Source organism: Spodoptera frugiperda, chromosome 4 (genome assembly GCF_023101765.2).
Source record: "Spodoptera frugiperda isolate SF20-4 chromosome 4, AGI-APGP_CSIRO_Sfru_2.0, whole genome shotgun sequence".
NCBI classification, from domain to species: domain Eukaryota; kingdom Metazoa; phylum Arthropoda; class Insecta; order Lepidoptera; family Noctuidae; genus Spodoptera; species Spodoptera frugiperda.
Window position 1 is genome coordinate 2792537 of NC_064215.1, and position 20745 is coordinate 2813281.

Sequence of the window (20745 nt, forward strand, 5' to 3'; positions counted from 1 at the left end):
AGTCCGAGTCCAAAGTTCAAAAATATTCATCATAGACAATAAGAATAGTAAAGTGGAAAGGCTAAGGGTTCAGTTTCTATTTCTGTTGATTGGGTAGTTACTAAAAACTGAATATAATCATACCCTTGTTTTATTTTTGGTAATATGACATATTGTTGAGTTGAAAGATAAAACAAATAGAATCTCACCAGCGTTAATGTTACAAAAAAATACAATAGGAACGCACCCATACAGTTCCCATGAAAAAATAAAAACTCATTGACTGTGGACGAACGGGAGCTTCAATGACAGGTGGCGAATTGACAGCGTATTCGGCCTCGGAAGAAATTTCGAACGTTATTTTTACCAACAATACTGCGTAAATTATAGATAAAACATGCAACAATTAACAGTATTCATGGTAAGTTAATGATGTCGATGTTGTGGTTTAAACTTATGATTGGTCAGTTATTATGTGTTTAACCTAAAACATTTTGCCGATAGGATATTGAAAGTTCACGTTCGTATATCGACGAGCTGTACTCACCAGACACGCCAAAGGTTGTGGATGCCTTAGTGACGCTGAAGAACTCAGTGATAGGCAGCAATCGACAGAAGAGTTCAGTGATACAGCAAGGAGTAGTGCCGCGTCTTCTTCAGCTAATGTCTGATGAAACATTGGACCCTAACATAAGACTCGAAGCTACTATCACAATTGGTAAGCTATCCTAAATTAGTAATTAAAATTATAGATATTAAAAATAATGTCTGATTTAAGAAAATATTTTAATGCTGTGGTCCAAACTTAAATTAAATTGGAGTTCAAATCCTATAAGTTTTATGATACTGATAATAGTTGTCTTAAAAATGATATTGTGACATTGTTTATATGCTTTTTTTACTATTCTGAAGCATAGCAACTTCAAAATAAGATGACCCACCCAGTATTACCTAAGTTCAACATCTGTAACTAATATTTAATGTTTCATTCACACAGGTTCACTTGCAAAAGGCACAGAAGAAAATGTCAGATCATTAGTAGAGCAAGGCACAGCGACAGCTCTAGTGGACCTCTTAAGGAACGCCCCCGTTGGTACAAAGTTGGCAGAAGCTGGACTATGTGCGCTAAGGAGTGTGTTCCTGCATCCACCGGCACCAATATCTGCTTTACCAGCAGATATGAGGCTGTTGAGCAGACTTACACGTAAGTTGGAAACTCGTTACTTATTTACCTAATATAATTGAACATAAAAGTAATCTTTAGTCATTTTCATGAGTGGAACTGATACTGATAGCTGTTTGCATATTGAGATTATTTAAAGAATAAGTATTTTGATACAACTAGTATACTACTTGAACCAAGCCTTTACATATTTAGTAGACTAACTCAAGAGCCCTCAAGCAAGGTTGCATTGTAGTTTCACTCTTGAGCAATTAATCATATAAATGAAATTTAATAATATAATTATTTAAATAATAATCATTATCATTATTAGTCATTATTTAATATAATACAAGCAATTAATCTTCTAGTCCATCAACTTTGCAATTTAAGACAATACTATTTGCAGATGTTGCAATGTTCTGATCTCACTTGCCTGAAGGTTGTTTCGACAACGGTGAATGTTTTCTATGCCACAAGGTCATATCTAATGTTCTTACATTTCTCAATTATAATGCACATCATATTACATGGATTTTTTTTCTAGGATTTTAAGATAATAAGGTCTTATGTATTGGTTTATATCAATTGCGTAATCTTAGCGATTCCTTCAGCAAATAGGATGAACATTCACTTTTAGTTTTTTATCCTTATGTTATGTTATTCTATGTTAGAGTTGAAACTTGTTGGGTATTTCTTAATAGAAATAAACTTTGTTTCTAATATAAAATATAACATAACTTTATGCTAAACTTGAGGTTATAAGGATCAACCCTTATACTTCATCAGGCGAGGTTGCAACCATTTAATAAACACAGAATATTCTTTGTTATTTAATACCTATAATAAGTATTTTAGATATGTATAATAACATTTAGGTCTAAGCTAAATCATAATCCAGATATTGGTCAATAAATAGAATAGAATATATTTATCGTAAAAACATGAGTTTACAACAAATATTTTTATACAATAGTGTTGTACAGTAGGTTCGGGTTGAAGCATTAATCACAATGCTTGCTCTTTTTAATGTTTGAGTATTAATCACCATGCTTGCTCAATTAGAAATTATTATCCCAGCTTTCCTCACGATGTTACAGTAGTGTCTCACCCACAAAAATGTATATTGACAGAAATTTTAATTGTATTTCTATTTTACTATTTCTGATAAATCTATACCAAAGAATTGATATAATGCAAAAATATTCGATTGTACAAATATTTCAAATAGTGCTGTCCAATTGTCTAACAATTACTCATGTCTTTCTACATTTGCAGTGGAAAAATAAACCCTACAGCCCATTTTTAAAGTTTCATTTCGAATAGACTTCGATTTTTAGAAATCTTTGTGTTATGTTATAAAAACTTGATTGAAAAATATATAATCAACTTTAAGTATGTTCAATGCCAAGGTATTGTTTACTGTTTGTTTTTAAAATAAGCGTTAAATTATACACATGTGAAGTAATGTTATTGGCATTCGTCTAGGTAAAACTACCTATTCATTTTTGTTACCAAGTTTATAAACAATAAAGGCAAAGAAATCTCTTGATACATTATTATAGAAAACCTGTAATAGATACCTAGATAGTGTACATTTTGTTAGTCTAGCTTAATTTCTATAGCAATGTAATACATACATTCCCCAAATGTTATGAGTCTCATGTAATTAGGGGCAAGTCTATTATTATGTTCAGGATGAATACCAGACTCCTGCTACTCCCACTGAGCAGTTTCAAAAAACCCAATAATACCCAACCAATACTCATTTTCGGAGACCTTGCTTATCAGTCAGAAGTTAACAAAAGAATGTTCAACAGAAATAGCACGGGAAGGATCACCGACGGCTCGAGCTTGCGTGGTGAGGATCCTCTCGATCTGGTGCACGGGCGCGGGGGAGCAGGAGGCGCTGTGTGCTGCGGGGGCTTGTGAAGCGGCCGCGGCGCTGCTGGCCGCCACGCCGCCTGCCGCGCCGGCTCTCCCGGCCCTCGACCTTCTAGCTGCCATGTGCTTTGAGAATACCAGCGTCTCACAGATTGCCTTGAATACTAGGTAAATACTTTTTGTGTTTATCTTAATAGAATTTAACCCTATAACTGCCTGTGTACATATTTCCGTGTCAGAACATGCATGATTTTTTCGTTCTATTCACATGATTGCTCCTCCTTATATGTATAGTGTACATATTTTTTTGTTTTGTATCCGCGCGCTATTGGCTCGGTAATTATATTTAAATTGGCGGTTAAAGGGTTAAATATGTAATAAATAACTAAGATCCTAATTTAAAATCTACCTATTACATTTTTTTTTAAAGTTAAAAAATATACCATAGCCAAGCCAAGTTATCAAGAAGTAAGTATACATATTAAGTATAGGTTTTTTTATACAGCATGTTATAGAGGTGTGGCCTCGGCCTTGAAAATTATGTGTTTTGAGTTGAACTTGATTGACTTCTTCCTACTGGTGTTAATAGCGACTGAAGGTACTTTATGTTATTGTAGCAGTAGTATGTTATATCTCACTCTCTGCCAAAAGAGTGAAAGAGAAAAGAACTATATATTTATGTTACTTATTGGTGATGATGTAACTGCATATTATGTAATGTTTTATCGATTTTTTTTATATGACAGTCATATGTTTTAGATTTTTACTTGTTGCTATGCTATTATTATTATTTTTTCTAAATAGTAGCCTTCAACAGTTTTCTATTGGCAGTCAAAGACTTAATTATTAACGGTCGCTACGGCCGCGGCCCTTAGACTACTGTAGTCTCTGCATGAAATCTAACTAATATACATAATTTGTGCTCTTACTGAGAGATTACTTAATTAAAGTAGCTATTTATTTCTGCAAGTAATTAATTATTGCTCCGTAGAACGTTACGTCGATGTAGTTAATCTATTAATGTTTATAGTTAATAGCTTTCGCTATTTGCAACAACTTGATATCTCTAGTTGCCAAGTCGAATAACGTTAAGTGTCTACTATCTACATATTCTATACTTGTACAATAACAGACATGAAGTGTTTATTTTAATTTGAATATGATAATTTAGAATTCCAGTAAGTACATACGGAGCTGAGACTATCAGTGGTTCCGACACGACTGGTCGACCAATTTTAGGTTGCGCACCGAGCTATGGAGAGAGCTATGCTCAGAGTCTTTCTGAAGGATCAAATCTGTAACGAGGTGATCCGACAGAGAGCTAAAGTTAACGACGTAGCTCAAAGATTAGCTGGACCGATTTTGACGGGACTTTTATTGGCAGGTAGCTGATGTAGTAAGGAGTAACTTAGGCTAGCTACATTTAATTTAGAATAATTTACAATGTCCGTATTCTACACGAAACTGCGGGCACAAGTAGCTAATATTAACGTATAAAAGTATGACTACCTACAGAATAAAGTTCAACCATTTGTTATTTGTAATTATCTTCTAACAGTGACATATTTGGTTCAGTTCTATGCGTAATGCAATACCTTTCTACTCCCTCCCAACCATATAATTATCATAGTATGACAACTTTAACTATATAAGTCAAAGCATGTATTTGTGTTGTACAGGATGTAAGATGAAAATCTAATCTTTGCATCGTCAGATTTTTGCATAGATCCGTTTTGTCATTGATTCGACTTTGACAAAGTTCATTGTCAGCTGCCAAGAAAGGGAAGGTATTTAAATAACAAATGGGAGCGATTGGCATGAGAATGTTCATTGTGTATATTATTATAGGAATTTGAGATCTACTAAAATACATGAAGTAAGTACAAAGAGGAGATGCCTTAACGTGATTGTGCACTGTGACACAAAACAATGGCTCTGCCCAATGATATTATAAGTAAATTGGTGTAGATAGGTTATAGGCACTCTTAAAGTGGCACATTAAAACATGGACAATTGGCAACATATTTGTAGTATGAGACCGCTAGATGGAAAATAGAGAGGGGGAGGGGGGCTTGTAACGTCCCGCGCTGCCCATGAAGTGTCACGCATTATATTAAAGGGAAATCCAATTATGACACGTCTTCATTGTATTTGCTTCATGCTAAAATATCTCTTCAACATCAAACACACTGGATTATCAGCATATTTTAGAGGTTTTTCCATAATCTCCACGCCTGGCAAGCAGCTTAGAGATCATTTAAAAAGTTTGTCCATCGGAGAGCGCTGCGGCCTAATGTATAGGCCATTTGTTGGCTCTTACAACACCAGCGGCTAGCAATATTGTATTATTTAATTAACACAAGCTTATAATAAAATATGTTTGTTACAGGCATGGTGACAAGACGATACCGGAGCTGTTGTCCACGTTGGTGTGTCGAGACAAACCGCTCCCGGTGGCGATGGGGGCGGCGCGGTGTCTCACCTTCATGCATCGCGCTAATGCCATACCTGCTGATGATGCTCGGTATGTATAGTGCCTTATTTCAGTTGTCTGAAGTTTGTATGTCTACATTTTAAACAATTTTAGACTCTATTGTGCTACTGAATAGATCCAAATTCGATTTTCTTTTGCCATACGTCTGACGCTAAAGAAGTTTAAGTTGTAGTTGTACTTAAATATCTTTCTGTCTCTGTCTTTAATAAGAAATTATGAACTATTATTGAGAACGTTTTAAAATTGTGTGACGTCCGAGTGTTTGAATGAGTCACATAATACTACTTTAGTTCTATAGGTTTACAGTCAAAGTACTTAGTGGTTCTTAAGTGCCTGATATGTGGTGCGCGTTTATTGACTAACTTTTTATCTTACTAAAACATTTTTTTCTTAAAGTTTGTTACTTGAACAGAACAAGTTTAGATAATAACCAAGCATTGATTGTTTGAGGAATAATACACTTCAACTTTTATACCAATACAATAGCAGTAGCATTTACATACCTATGCACATAATATAGAGATGATAGTACCATCAACAACTCTTTAAAAAAAAGTGTAGTGTCACTGTAATATTGACAATGACTGAATCAATAACTGTGTACAGAAGTGTGAGTATTTACTTAGTGTAGGTACACAAGTAAGTGTCATGTTTGCATGAACTTTGATAGGTATCGCACACAGGTCAATGTCAGATTATTATCAGCACCAAACAAATGTGTCTTGTACTACTTGTATTGACTAGACTTCTTGGCTTCTAATATTTTGATATTAATAATGGACCTTTTGGACAAAACTTGCCCTGAAAATAAAAATAGATAGTTTTACAATAATAATATTATAAAAAGTTTACAAAATCATATACATAAACACCAGAGGACAAATGCGTTGCCACCCCTTTTGGGGGTTAGGAATTTAAGAGTTGTTAGGGAATCGGGGATTGGGAAGATTGAGAAGGGGGGTAATTGGGCCTCCGGAAACCTCACTCACTCTAAGAAACACAACGCAAGCGTTGTTTTACGTCAGTTTTCTGTGAGGCCCGATATTACTCCAAAATCACTCCGGTCGAGCCGGCCCATTCGTGCCGAAACATGGCTCTCCCGCATTTAAATCATATGAAATAAGTAAAGCATTTGATTTTTATTACTGGTCTATAGTACATGTATAATTATGGTAAATAGGCTACTTAATATAACATTCACAGTTGTTTGAGTAATATAATCCATATGTACATAGCCGACTTCTTTAATTGATTTTGTCTGGACTTTAAAAGAGACTATGACCTCTGAATTTGTTTCGGCATTTCTTCTCAGAGTAGTCCGATAGGAAATGCCGGCCTCATCTAGTTATTTAAGAGATTGACGTGTAAAAGAGTTACATTGTAACCTATTTGCAAAAATAAATATCATTTATCATTTAGCATTACAGATGTTATTCGTTTGTATTGTAGAGTGGTGTTCGGAGCCCTGCCTTGCCTGGCGCGGCTGTGTACGAAGGACATGCCGGAGGACATCCGGGCGTCGGCCGCCGAGACCTTAGCTTACTTAGCAGAGGTATGCTACAGTTGCCTCATGTAAGAACATCTTATTCATGAGTAGACTATATCTTATTCATGAGTAGTCTTATGAGTAGACTGTATACTACTCGTTATAGGCTTGTATTATAGAATGACACTCAAGTACAGTTGGAAAGGGATGCACATATCTGTTGTATGTTATTTGCATTCCTTTTTAACTGTACTTGAGAACTCTTGTAGAAAATCCTAGGGGTGGGCAGTGTAAAATATTAAGCACAGGCTTGATCGCTTTTAGTGGGAACTATAGATTTTGTTTATTATTTTATCGAAAGTTTCTGTAGTTTGTAGGTTTTTAAATACAGAATCTTGTCATGGCAGACTGCATAGTTACTTGCAATTACATATATTAATCGATTATTCATCTCATGTTCTTGCGACACTAGGTCATGCAGCTGTTCATTTAGTTGACTATTGACCTTACTAGGGCACAGTATTAACTATTAACTATCAATAGTATTAGTAATCATCATCTTAACTTGCTAATACAAGATTAACTGGCATTGTAAAATGAATCATGTAATGGATAACAAAGAAACTAGTACATACGAGGGTTACAACAGAAAACAACCAGTGTTTAGGTTTTTAAAGAGCAACTTAATGGGTTTTTCGCACGGTTTGGTGCCAGAGACCTGGGGGTGAAGAGTATAGATAGAATAGAATAAGAAATTTTATTTGCTCAAACATGTGTGTATAAACCTGTATGTTACATACAGTAGAACTCCAATTATCCGAATTAATGGGGACCGGGACCCATTCGGATAATCAAATATTCGGATAATCGGATTTTTAAAAAAAATTGCCATTGAAGAGAATAAAAGCTACGTTTTGATATTGCACTATTTTTTTATTGAATTAAATTGCGGGGGGAAGTCAGTGTAGGCACAACGGCAATTTAAGACAAGTCAAGTCAAGACTTGACGCGCAAACACTGGCTTCGCGGGGGGGGAGAATAATAGCGCACTTAGACTTTTTTGGACAATTTTTGTGATTCGGATAATCGGCGATTCGGATAGTCGGAGTTCGGATAATTGGAGTTCTACTGTACATAGGTATATAATGGCTATCCATTGCGTACATTCGGTTTCACCCGGTACATTTGTTACCGCTCACTCAGCACCAGCAACGTATCAAAAGGCACTTAATGTGTTCACATATTCTGTCTCTCATTCGAGTAAACAGAGAAAATGGAACACCAAATGACAGAATTATTCTAAAATACATCCTTTACAATAAGCCAAAACAACATAAATTAATCTATTCTCACACAATTCTAGGTAGACACATCCCTGCAACGGTTGGCGGCAATATCCAACCACCTGATGACGTCACTAGCTGAGATAGTTAACTGTCCGTCGCCGGCCGCCAAGCAAGGTGCCTTCAAATGCTTCGCGTCGCTCGGTGCCAATGACGAAGACATTAGGAAGAGGATCATTGAAACTCACGGTCTGATGGTCCATGTTGTCAATGGAATGAATAATCCTGAGGCTTCGGTGAGTGGAAGTTTTTAATGTAATCAGTAAATAAAAAAACACGAACGAACGAAAGAATGGACGAACGAACGAACGAACGAATGAATGGAAACGTTTGGAACAAAAGTGAAAGTTTTAAGTTTTTGGAATTTTTTTAAGAATATATGGATGACTAGCTACTTCCGCGCGGTTTCACCCGCTCTGCTCGGCTCCTATTGGTCATAGCATGATGTTTTATAGCCTATAACCTTCCTCGATAAATGCACTATCCAACACAAAAAGAATTATTCAATTCAGACCAGTAGTTCCGGAGATTAGCGCGTTCAAACAAACAAACAATCAAACAAACAAACTCTTCAGCTTTATAATATTTAATAATATATGGATGATAAGACAAAATGATCGTGACAAATCATTCGCATCTGCGAATGTCTAAAATATCACATTCGTTACATCACTTGTATATATTAAAGTTGTAAATGTATTAAAATGTTAGCTCCAGAACACTACAGCAATGTGCATATTGATATAATCAAAGTATGACATAAACTGTTACGAATATAAATTGATCAGCAATTGTTTTCTCGTTATTCCAGGTACGATTAGCAGCAGTTAGGTGCTTACACTCGCTGTCAAGATCTGTACAACAGCTACGAACAACATTTCAGGTAACAACTTAACATAATAATAATCTATCCTTATAAGGTTAAGGTTCAAATTAGAATGGCAAATTACCTCGTACGTTTTTGTTTTCAGGATCATGCCGTATGGAAACCTCTAATGCAACTGCTTGGTGACTCGCCCGGAACTGAACTCTTAACTGTTGGCTCATCAACTCTCTGCAATTTACTTCTCGAGTTTTCACCAGCTAAAGAACCAATGTTGGATCAAGGTTTGTGACAAATTTTTCAAGCACTTTGTTATTAGTACGTAAGTAAGAATAGAATAACAGATTTTTGTTATTTTGTTGCCAAATTTTGTTGATCTGCTTATATACCCAAGTTTCCCGACACCCAAGCGGTCACCGGTGACCACTCTCGCACACCTTTATTGTAGACTTAATTATATAATGTAAATTTCTTAGTTTTAGGTAGTAACAGTTATGCATTGAAATCAATTTGTCGTTAATTTTTCTAGGTGCAGTAGAAATGTTGTGTAATTTGACAAAGATGCCCGAAGCTGCGTTACGACTGAATGGGATTTGGGCGCTTATGAATATGGCTTTTCAGGTAAATATCACAATCACGTCGCTATTAAGTCCACTTTATTATGTGATAAATGATAAATGATATTTATTTTGCAAATAGGTTACAATGTAACTCCTTTACACTTCAATCTCTAAAATAACTAGATGAGGCCGGCATTTCCTATCGGACTACTCTGAGAAGAAATGCCGAAACAAACTCAGAGGTCATAGTCTTTTAAAGTCCAGACAAATCAAATAAAGTTGTGAGAGATTCGTGCAAGTTGATTCAGTACTGGTTTTTTGAAGAAAGAACCACAGCAGTTTGAGCGGTGATAGGAACATTAGGAATAAATGCTATACTTTTAAATATTTTATTTTAGGCCGAACAAAAAGTGAAACAGCGCATCCTAAGTTGCCTGGGCACGGAGCAGATGTTCCGTCTGCTGGGCGACAGCGACACGCGCGTCATCATGAAGACCCTCGGCCTGCTGCGGAACTTGCTGTCCACCAGGCACCATATCGACGCCATCATGAGCGAGTACTCCTCGCAAGTTATGCAGGTAGCTTCTCTAAGATGATCATTTATATTACTAAATCTATATCTATATTTCTATACTAATATTATAAAGCTGAAGAGTTTGTTTGTTTGTTTGACTGAATTCGCTAATCTCCGGAACTACTGGTCCGATTGGAATAATTCTTTTTGTGTTGGGTAGTGCATTTATCGAGGAAGGTTATATGCTATAAAACATCACGCTATGACCAATAGGAGCCAAGCACAGCGGGTGAAACCGCACGGAAGCAGCTAGTGTAGAAATAAATGATCTTAAATATTGACACGGGTCTAATTGTATTCTATGTTACCTGTACCCGTTTCATGTGTTTTAGTCTCTGTAAAGTTTTAGGCCCAGTCCCACATCTTAGTGGATCATCTCTCTAGTCCTAAACTCACTCATAGTCCCAGTCCAACTCTCAGTTCCAGTCCGCCTCTCAGTATCCCCGTGGATATAAAGTAGGTATGAGCCTAGTGCCACTCTTGAAGAGTATACATGCCACTTATTGAACAATCACAAATACCTTCAGTTTGGATTCGATCAACAGGCAGACATTTTCATTTAATTACTGCCCTTTTTTGAGTGCTTTTTAAAATTAAATAATTAAATTAAAATAAAAGACTTTGAACATACTCTATCTAAATTAATTATTATGTTATCGGCTTACTCACGTATTGTTTTGACGAGGAAATCGACTAGTTTCAAGCCATGCTAGAGGCTCATATTCATGAGCAGCATTCCGCGACAATCGCCGCGTCGTGTGTCGCGGAATGCTGCTCATGAATATAATAATTTAGTATGTCTCACGAAAGTTACAATAAAATCATACTCTATCTATGTTTCCAGGCTGTGATAGTAGTGCTGGAAGGTTCCTACCCTGCCGAGGTGAAGGAGCAAGCGCTCTGTATCCTGGGGAACATTGGAGACGGAGAGAAAGCCAAGGATCTCATCATGGCCAACGAAGATGTACTTAGAAAACTGGTGGACTATTTGGTAAGAACATTGTTTATGTTTATTATTATTTTGTCATATTTTTTTCCTTTTTTCATCTCTTAGGTATCATTTTCATTTTTGTTCTTTCAGTTTTGTCATGTTCGTTATTCATCGTTTTGTTTTTTAGTCTCCGATTTATGTTTTTTTTGCGAGTTAGGGACTGTCATCAGTTAAAGTTGTAATTTGTTTTTGTACCTATAGCAAAATGAAGGTTGCTAATTTTGAGCCCTTAAGGGTCGGTTTATATGTGACGTAAAATACGTCGAGCGTATCATCGGTTGAGTGTGAACGGTCAACTGTTTTTCTATACATTTGTCTTCGCGCGACGCATGTTCTGTCAAATATGAACTGATCCTAAACAGTAACGCACACAGGCACATAAAAGTATTGTTTTGTAGACTATACATAGATACATTTTGTTCGTTCCAAAATATATTAGCGAATATTTCCCCACCATTCAATTCTGTCATTCATAAATTCATCACTATTCATTGTCCTTGATTGATATGTAAATTAAAATCATCATCCGATGCATGACTGCCTTACTAAATCCTCCGTCGATAGGTTTATCAATGGCGGCTTAGTAGAACGAGTTAATATCGACCTTATTGCTACAGAATAAGAGTCAAATGTCAAGACACGTTTCTGCGATTGGTCTGTTGTTTTTACAATTATTAAAATGAATTAAATTTCGTATATCTCTTTTACTATATCTTTACTAGGCTTATCTAACCAATGTGTGTTGCATAAAGAATGAGTGATTTTAAAATTGCGAGAAGTATGGCTGGAGTGTTTGAATCTTTAAAATTTTAAGCTTATTATTAAATAGGATCAATAAAAGTGTGAAAGTGATGGATGCAAGCAAGTGTGATTGGTAAACCTCAGTAGAAACTCATAAACCCTTTTATAAATATCAGAATTTAACAAAGTCTACCCCACCACTCTAACAATCGAGCAATAAGAGACGTTTCTGTTAAAATGAATGATTGTGTTCATTTTTGCAAGAATGTCTGATGATGTTGGGATGTTGGCCTTAGGTCCAGGCCTCGAAACTGTCGTGGGGCCAAACCTCGACCGAGTACGTGACGAGAGCGATACAGTGGGCAGTGCAAGTGACCGCGGAAGGTATGTCACTATGTAAACGATGCGAGGGAACGAATGAATGAACCGCGATATTCATTTACAAAAATGAATCTTAAGTTCTCTTTATTAAGACGTATTTTCAAATGTATGAATGAGCCGCGATGTTAATTGTCATTGAAAATTGAATCTAAAGTTCTTTTGTTTATGATGTATTTTGAAATTGGCATTAAACGGAGATGTGAATTTTGTGTGTGAATGTGAGTGTTGCTTTTTGTCAGTGTATGCTGTGTTAGATATAAGTATAATGTTTATTTATTTAACGTTAGGCTTAAGATGTGGCTCTAAATTTTGCCATATTATATTGGAACAGTGATATCGATCCAGAGATGTCTATTTTCCCTGTACTCTACATAACATTATTACATAGGCTTTTTTCTTTTTATCACGTTTGTAAGCATAGCAAAATGACGACAACAGTTTTTTTGCTCAAGGCGGTAATGTAATGTAGCTTGCCATTATCAGTAGGCGCGAAAATGTCAAAAGTAGACTAATCCGACCAATTTAAGGGTTATGAGTGCTCCACCAACAATGACTTGTACTGTTTGTCACACGTCTCTGTTCAGTCCTACTAATATTATAAATGCGAAAGTTTGTATGTTTATTTGTTCGGATCGGGATGAAATTTGGAACAGGGGTAGATTATGGTCTGGAATAACACAGACATACTTTTAAATCCCACTGAAACGCGGGCGAACCTGCCGGCAGAAGCTAGTGTTAGATATGTGGGCGTGTGTAAAGAAGTATGTGTATTGCAGGCGCACCCGGAGAGCAAGCTGCAGGAGGCGGCGCTGTTCGTGGCGGGCAACCTGGTGTGGCGCGGCGAGGCGGGCGCGGCGGCGCGGCAGGCGCGCCTGGCCGACCTCGGCGTGCTGCGCGCGCTCAAACTGCTGCGCGCAAGGCACGACGCCGCTCATCTGCACGACAAGTTCGTTACATTATTATCGTTTTATGCTTTTTATGGCCAGTCTCTGCAATCTAACTATTAGTAGCCATTTTTTTTATGGAATCGGGATCAAATGAGTATACAGATCACCTGATACTATTGCTTGTATGCAAAGCTACACTTTTCTTATAGATTTAAGGGTCGTATTGATCCGATTTGGTTACTAGAGATTATATTTGAAGCTAAGATCATGTAAGATAGAGCTCAATTGCATGTCGTGAAATAAAACAAGAGGCTATATTATTATATTTTGTTCCAGAGTGAAGACGGCCCTGGCGCAGTTTAACGACTTCACATAATGCCGCAAGGGGCACAGACACAAGCGCATGAGGCGGTAGTGTCTGTTAGTTATATAGTAACGCTTGTGATTCAGTCGACACCGACTACCGACAGTGAGTTATCCAGTCATAAACCCTATGATATTACGACACTACGTCTAGCTTTAAGTATTTAATTGTACATAAAATAAGTTCACAAATTGTTATGTCGACGACGTGTGTTATTCAACTATTTATTGAATTAATTTATCCTGTAGTCGTCATCGTTCATCGTTACTAACCTTTAACGTTTCCTACCATTTTAATGTAACAGTTTGACGAGTATCTCCCAAAGATATCGATACGCGTTTCCAACGACAGAGGTGCTAGAATCCCTCGCAGAATGGATATTTTTGTGTAACTAGCGAATGTAGTGAAACTACAATAGCGTAATTTAGTTAGTTGTTGATATTACGACCGTTTTTTATGCGTGTGTTTTACGAAATCAACTCAATCGGTATACATTGTCCGACAGTGGATGTATAAATGTAGAAATTATTGCGCGAATGAATCAGTATTGTACCTAATGTACGGTGTTTGGTACTGTTTTAATACTCATATTATGTAATAATATCTTTTTGCTTTACATCCAAATCATAATCATTGTTTTATTAATAGTTGTATGACTAAATGTGTGGTAGAACCAAATTAAATATTTGTCTAATAAATTGACGTAAAATATTTTGGAAATAAATCTCCTGTGATGACTAAATGCGTCTTTAAAATGTCGTTATGACCGCGTGTGTGAAATCCTAGGTAGACTAAGGCTCGGTATGAAGGGTAATTAAAATATGGAAAGGCTGTGGCGGTCAATGTGCTTATTAAACAAGTAACACCATATCCACGGTCGGACGAGAAAACGTAAATTGGGAACGAAAATATGGCGGACTCATTTCCTTGTACCTAAGATACTGTAAATAATTGTTCAAAGACGAAAGGAATGAGCTTCGCCAAGCTAAGAACGAGTCTCTTAGACGACGGTAAACAGGTAGCTTTTGATAACGCATTGAATGTATGAATGTATGTAACTATGTATGTATGTAATGTAGATAAACTTTCAATAAATAAATATTGCTTAGCACGTTATAACGTATATTCCTGTCTCTGTCTTGCTGGGCCCTTAATACAAGTTTGCTTTACGTTTAACGCGATCGAAACGAGAGCGCGTTCGGCGCTTTGATTGACCGGATCCAATGACCCAACCAATAAGAGCGCCGAACGCGCTCGTTTCGATCTTGTTAAACATAAAGGAAACTCGTACTAAGAGAACTGGTCACGGTTGTGCGATGGGATTACAGCTGTGTTAAGCAATATTTATTTATCCATCCTTATACTTTCTTACCTTCGAAATAATAGCTTATACGCATATACTTTAACTACAAAATAATAAATGTATTCGATGCCAACGCTGTGTAAATGTAATTCTTCCATTTCTGTGTATCTAAACTATATTTATATAATCAAATATTATTACCGGTTGAGCTTTGAAAGGAGGGGTGAGCGGAGTGTCTTTACCTTGTAAAATATGTTAAGTTTTTGAAACTTCTCTAACCAGTTATTCACCTTTTCTATACCCGTTTGTCGTTTCTTTTGAAGTCCAACTGATCAGTTAGACTGATGTGATTTCTAACATTGATGTATCTGATGCAAATTTAACTTATAAAACCCAACTTTCGACGTATTTATTCGAGTATTTCTCGATATTGAAAGTTTAACGAACGTTTTCGAACACGGGTAGACTCCAAACATAGTTTGAAGAGCTCTAAGTATCGGAAAATATCTTGAATTTATATGAGAAGTTGGCAAAGCTGTGTATGTATAGTTAAGAATGAATCAAGGTAGCTTTATGAAATTGTTTGCTCATTCGATTATGTTAGAAAGACGCGGTTTATCGTAGCGAACATTGTTTTGTTTCTGTTCTGTTTTGTGTTAATACGAATCTGTGTTTTCACACTTGGTTGCTAACATTTGTAATTAGCTGTTGTCTCAATGTTCAATGTACGTAACTTACATGATAAGAATCTGTGTCATTCAATGTTGTCTGTGTCATTCAAGTTTTTTAATACATATTCGAATGTAATATAAGTAATGCAAGCTCAGCAATTTGCCAATATTGGTATCAATGCATCGCATCGTCGTAATCAATGCAATCAAGTGTGGAAAATATTTCATTTTTGATGTTTTTTTTTGTAAATTATAAAAATTATGTTCAAACGACTGATAGATTAGGCTAATTCTTTGACGAACGTATGTCTGGATTGTTCAATGAATGAGTCGTAACATCAATTTCATTATTTCTCTATTTAATTGTAAGTTGTCTGTTAATTTTTTCTCATTACTTTGACATAGTAAATGTAAATTCTGAAATTGTAAAATTTTATTATTTATGACAAGTTACGTTTTTCATGTTAATATGAAGATAATGCGAAAACTATCTTTGTTTTATTTTTATTCACCCTACATACTACTTCTTGCATCGCACAGCAAAACTGGAATGAGCTGTCGTCGGAGGTGTTTCCGAACCGATACGACCTTTATACCATCAAGAAAAGAGCGTACTCCTTTTAAAAAGGCCGGCAACGCACCTGCCCCTCTTCTGGTGTTGCGGGTGTCCATGGGCGGTGCTTGATCGCTTATCATCAGGTGACCAGTCTGCTTGATTGCCCCTATTCCATAAAAAAGGTATATTGATTTTTTGTGGTTAACTTTTTCCTACCATGACTCAGGAAACACCTTGAAAAACAAGTAATCTTTTTGGTACGGCATAAAATATCACCTAGAAAGCAAATTCCGAAATCACAAGTCTTTTCTTTCCACACTAGACACACCACTTGTATAAAATTAAGTTCCTCATCCCCACTGCCTATTGTATACAACCACCTCTACAGATAATATAAAACAATAACCATTTCGTTCCATTATCCCACCTTTTCCCGACACTGGTCGGTTATTGGTGCAATATTTCTCCTGTATGCCGATAATGGGTTGGCTACGGCGGCCGGCAGCGATCGTCACGTACTATCCGACCGACCCACGTAAATAACCAACATGCAGGTTAACTACATTTAGTTTCCTCAGCTTATTTTGGTTGAAGGTTTGTTTATTTTGTTTTCTGTCCTTATAAAAACACTATACGAGTGTAATTTATTCTTTTTAAGGGTTGTTAAATGGGGTGCCTACGTAATTTGATATAGCTTTAATAAACGTACCTACACATTTTCTAGACGATCTGATTTTTATCTAAGAAAATTTAACTATTCACCACCATATAAAATCACTTTTATACATTAGAAAATTCTAATAGTGGGCTACGCTAACCTACAGAATGTTTAATTACGGATTTCATTGAATTCGTTTTAGTGAAAAAAATGCGATGGGACCGAACCGAACGGTTGGGACAGAAAATAGTGACTAAGGGATTGAACTGAAAATAGCGGAAATCTATCTAGCAGCAGCGTAGAAGAGGCGAGATAAGTTTTATTATTTTTAATACCTTGTCGACTACTACTTCAAGCCACGCTAGAGGCTCATTTTCATGAGCAGCATTCCACGACACGACGCGGCGCGTTTCTACTGTATGCATACATGAATTTTATCCTTAGATAGTTTTACGTACTTACCGTCAACTTGTGTTCTTGCTTTTCCACAGTTCATTATATTCTCTCTTAACCGCTATTAAGATTTTAATTGCTACTACAATCTGAAGATATTACAGAGGAAATTATAACATAATGACTTACTTAATTAGGTACAATAATGACTTTGGTTAAGTAACGTGATTTTATGTTACAAAGCCACCTTAATTTTAGTAACAAATGATGTTCTTATTAATATTTTGTCACAGTAACAACATAATTAACATTTAGGTCGTGGCTTTAGGCACCTACATTGAGATAAGGTTTTTAACAAGCAGTTTATAAAGCCTTTATAGTCTATCAAAGAATAGCCTTCAGCTCAAAACCCCTTAAATATTAAGAATAGCTTCGTAACCTTGCTACAATCTTGAAATCTGCAACTACTGGAAAACGGCAACGTTTTGTGATCTGCTCGGCTATTGTAGTCTAGTCGTTGTTCGTATAAGAGCTCTCCGTGTATAACCTTGCGATGCATATCGAGACAACTAGCGAAGTAAGCTGTTTGATCAAGCCAAAGAGGGGATAAAATGACCATCAGTGGAGTAGGAGGGTTTAATTGTGGCGGTGTCAAGGAAAACTGTCGATATTCAAAATAGATTCTAGAAGGAAAGTTCTATTAACAGATTCGTAAGTCGTTCCACGTGTTTTTATTTTTATGGAGATAGCTGTGTAAAGATAAATTTATATCGATTCGGATCGGAATCGAGTATAATCAGAAGTCGCATTTTTCACCATATTATAGTGTTTGGAAACTATGTCACGGCTTTTATTCCCGAAGGGGGAGGCATAGATGCACTTTACGGCATGTAAAGCCACTGTACAATGTAAACCCACTTTTCACCAGTTATGTTATAAGTCTCATGTAATAGGGGTTGAGCCTATTGCCATGCTACTATTAAGAAATTTTCAAAAACCCAAAAAGCCCAGAAATACTTTTTCCGTCCCGGGAATCGAACCCGGGACCCCTTGTCTGGCAGTCGCTCTTGCGTCCACTCAAACAACAAGGCAGTTTATTTGGAAACTACTGCGTTGGCTAACCAATACAATGACATGTTTTTGGTTAATAAAATAAAAATTAAGTATCTTCGGTGTTCGGTTATTGTGGCGATAAAGGGTCCATATAACGAGTGAGGTGGGAAACTAAACCTCAGGATGTAATCGACACTATGGGTGGAAAAATTGGCAATACACATAATTGGTCATTAGGACCCTGTGCGTCTATAGGGACAGTTAAGTGCGGTTACCCGGGTAACTGATATATTATAGCACTTACCTATGGGCTTCTATGAGTTTACGTAATCGATAACTTATAATAATAAATTACTGTAAAATAATGTGTTGGTATGGACAACTAGGGCAGACTTTAAGGGTTGTTGATTATTGAATCGGGGATTGGGAAAATTAGGAAGGGGAGATAATTGGGCCACTGGTAACCTCACTCACACAATGAAATACAACGCAAGCGTTGTTTCACGTCGGTTTTCTGTGAGGCCGGGATATCAATACGGTCGAGTCGGCCCATTTATGACGAAGCATGGCTCTCCCACACTTAAAATTCAATCTCGATTAGAATTGATATCGATTTATAGTTATGACACCCGGGTTTAAGCATGGTGATATCTGTGCGGTCTGCATAATAAGAAATAACTTTTTAACATCCCAACTTTATTCTTATCTACTACAGCAACGAACGACCTAAAATCTTCCAAACCCTACATACATAGGTACCTAGACACAACTACTTTAGTTTATACTAGAAGTTCAAAAGTTCTAAGTCAGCTTATATAGTTGATGTTGAATTCAATATCCAAGTTGTGACTGAAACGAGTTGGTGGTTCGATAACTTTAGCGTTAGTTGTGGTTCTCGAAACATTTGGAAGATAACTTCGCCGTTGAAGCTAAGTTTCGAGCTCGTCTTTAGAATTTGAATACGAATTTTGTTACGTTCAAATTGTTAAGTAAGGTTTTGAGAAGAAATTAGCAGTGTTAGTTAGTGTAGTTTTAGCGGAACGTGGAGTTAATTTGTCTGTAGATCAATAAGCAGAGAAAAAGGAATTAATTAACTTGCCGTCTAGTTACTTAATAGGTTCCATTGCACAATATTCTCAGGAGTGGACATAATTCTCAGAAGAGTGCTACCTATTAATTTGTTCAACCTAATAGGTAATACTTACCGTGACAGGTTCAGGCGTAAGCCCATAGTGCACGCTACACACCTGACGATTTAACTGTGCAGGTTCTACTGTACAATCGGACTGTACAGTAAAATCGTAAGTTGTGTATAGCAAACAATTGAATTGTACAGTTGTAGGCACTCTTGAAACGGAAGGTGTGAATAATCCATGGATTGGCAACCACTTTTTGAACTAACAATGCATACAATCAAAGTTACAATACATAAATAGCTATCCTACACCTTTCTCCATACTTTGGTAATGAAACAAACACGCAAAAACCATCAAACTGCATTGTCAGAAAAACAAAACAAAAGCGATAATGATTCCATCTTGAATGCAGACAAAAAGGCATTTCGAATTCCCAGTCAGCGTGAGCGTTAGCACAAACACAGAAACACGCAAACAGAGCAATCATGATTCCCAGGGAAAATAAAACAGCGTGCAATGTGATTACAGCTTCCTTTGACGCCGACATTTTTCACTTTGCGAGCTGACTTCCGAGGAGTGGCCTTTAACTACTCACAGATAGACTGCGCCATTTTTAACTGAGAGATAGTGAACTTACGTCGTTACATTTACATAGTGTCCGTATGTGTTGTTTAATGATTTTGTTTGTGCATCAACCTAAGGACAGTTCTGCACATCATTCATTATTTATTTACTGATTTAATTTCTTCATAAAATGTCTTATGTATAACTATAAAGCTAATTATTCAACTAATTGTTTACTTTTTAAATTAAATCTTTACCCAGTAGTTACGCAGTATGAAATGTAGGGGAAGTCAGCTCAAAGCGGCCACCTTAACTTTGAGTATAAAAAAAAAGCCATTGAACGAAAGATTTTTAAGAGAATTTTATACTAGCTTAGTAGAGAATTTATCGAATTTTTGTAATGGCCAATTGAAATTTGCCCACGTTGAATCAATAGATCCGATGATTTGCAGATTGCGAATAACTTGTCATAAAACCGCTTTGCCCGAGTGGTCGCCCAAAGCGGCCACGGGGGTAAGGGCAACGTGGCCACCCCAAAAGTTTTCAAGCAATGAATTGTTTTTTGTTGGAAAATACCGTGATTGACAAAATAAAAATGCAAAATCAAAAATCAACGCATATAATTCACATTAAAAAAAAAATCAACAACATTTTACCTATTTTAATCACACTCAGTCATAAAAGTAATTTATAAAAATCGATATACTTGGGATTTGTTGAAGCCTCGAGCTCTGGCTATGGA

The 20745-nt window shown here is 36.5% G+C and overlaps 1 protein-coding gene across 2 annotated transcripts; it reads left to right on the plus strand.

Moving 5' to 3' along the window:
- Positions 1–95: 95 nt before the first annotated feature.
- LOC118272730 (armadillo repeat-containing protein 8) lies at positions 96–16131 on the plus strand. 2 transcript variants are annotated; one of them, XM_050693458.1, is made up of 15 exons: positions 96–400; positions 484–697; positions 977–1183; positions 2962–3193; positions 5415–5549; positions 6969–7071; positions 8369–8584; positions 9160–9231; positions 9320–9455; positions 9701–9792; positions 10130–10309; positions 11150–11296; positions 12334–12421; positions 13195–13364; positions 13642–16131. In XM_050693458.1, the coding sequence occupies exons 1-15, from the start codon at positions 377–379 to the stop codon at positions 13666–13668; spliced, it is 2043 nt and encodes a 680-aa protein (XP_050549415.1). In that variant the 5' UTR covers positions 96–376; the 3' UTR covers positions 13669–16131. The 2 variants fall into 2 exon arrangements, with proteins under 2 accessions (XP_050549415.1, XP_050549416.1); XM_050693459.1 differs by lacking the exon at positions 12334–12421 and having other exon boundaries at positions 99–400.
- The last annotated feature ends 4614 nt before the right edge of the window (positions 16132–20745 follow it).

Coding starts and splice junctions, on each gene's coding strand:
- LOC118272730 (XM_050693458.1), top strand. CDS start 377: ATGCAACAATTAACAGTATTCATG. Junction 10,310..11,149: donor ACTCCTCGCAAGTTATGCAG/GTAGCTTCTCTA, acceptor CTATGTTTCCAG/GCTGTGATAGTAGTGCTGGA. Junction 11,297..12,333: donor GAAAACTGGTGGACTATTTG/GTAAGAACATTG, acceptor TGTTGGCCTTAG/GTCCAGGCCTCGAAACTGTC.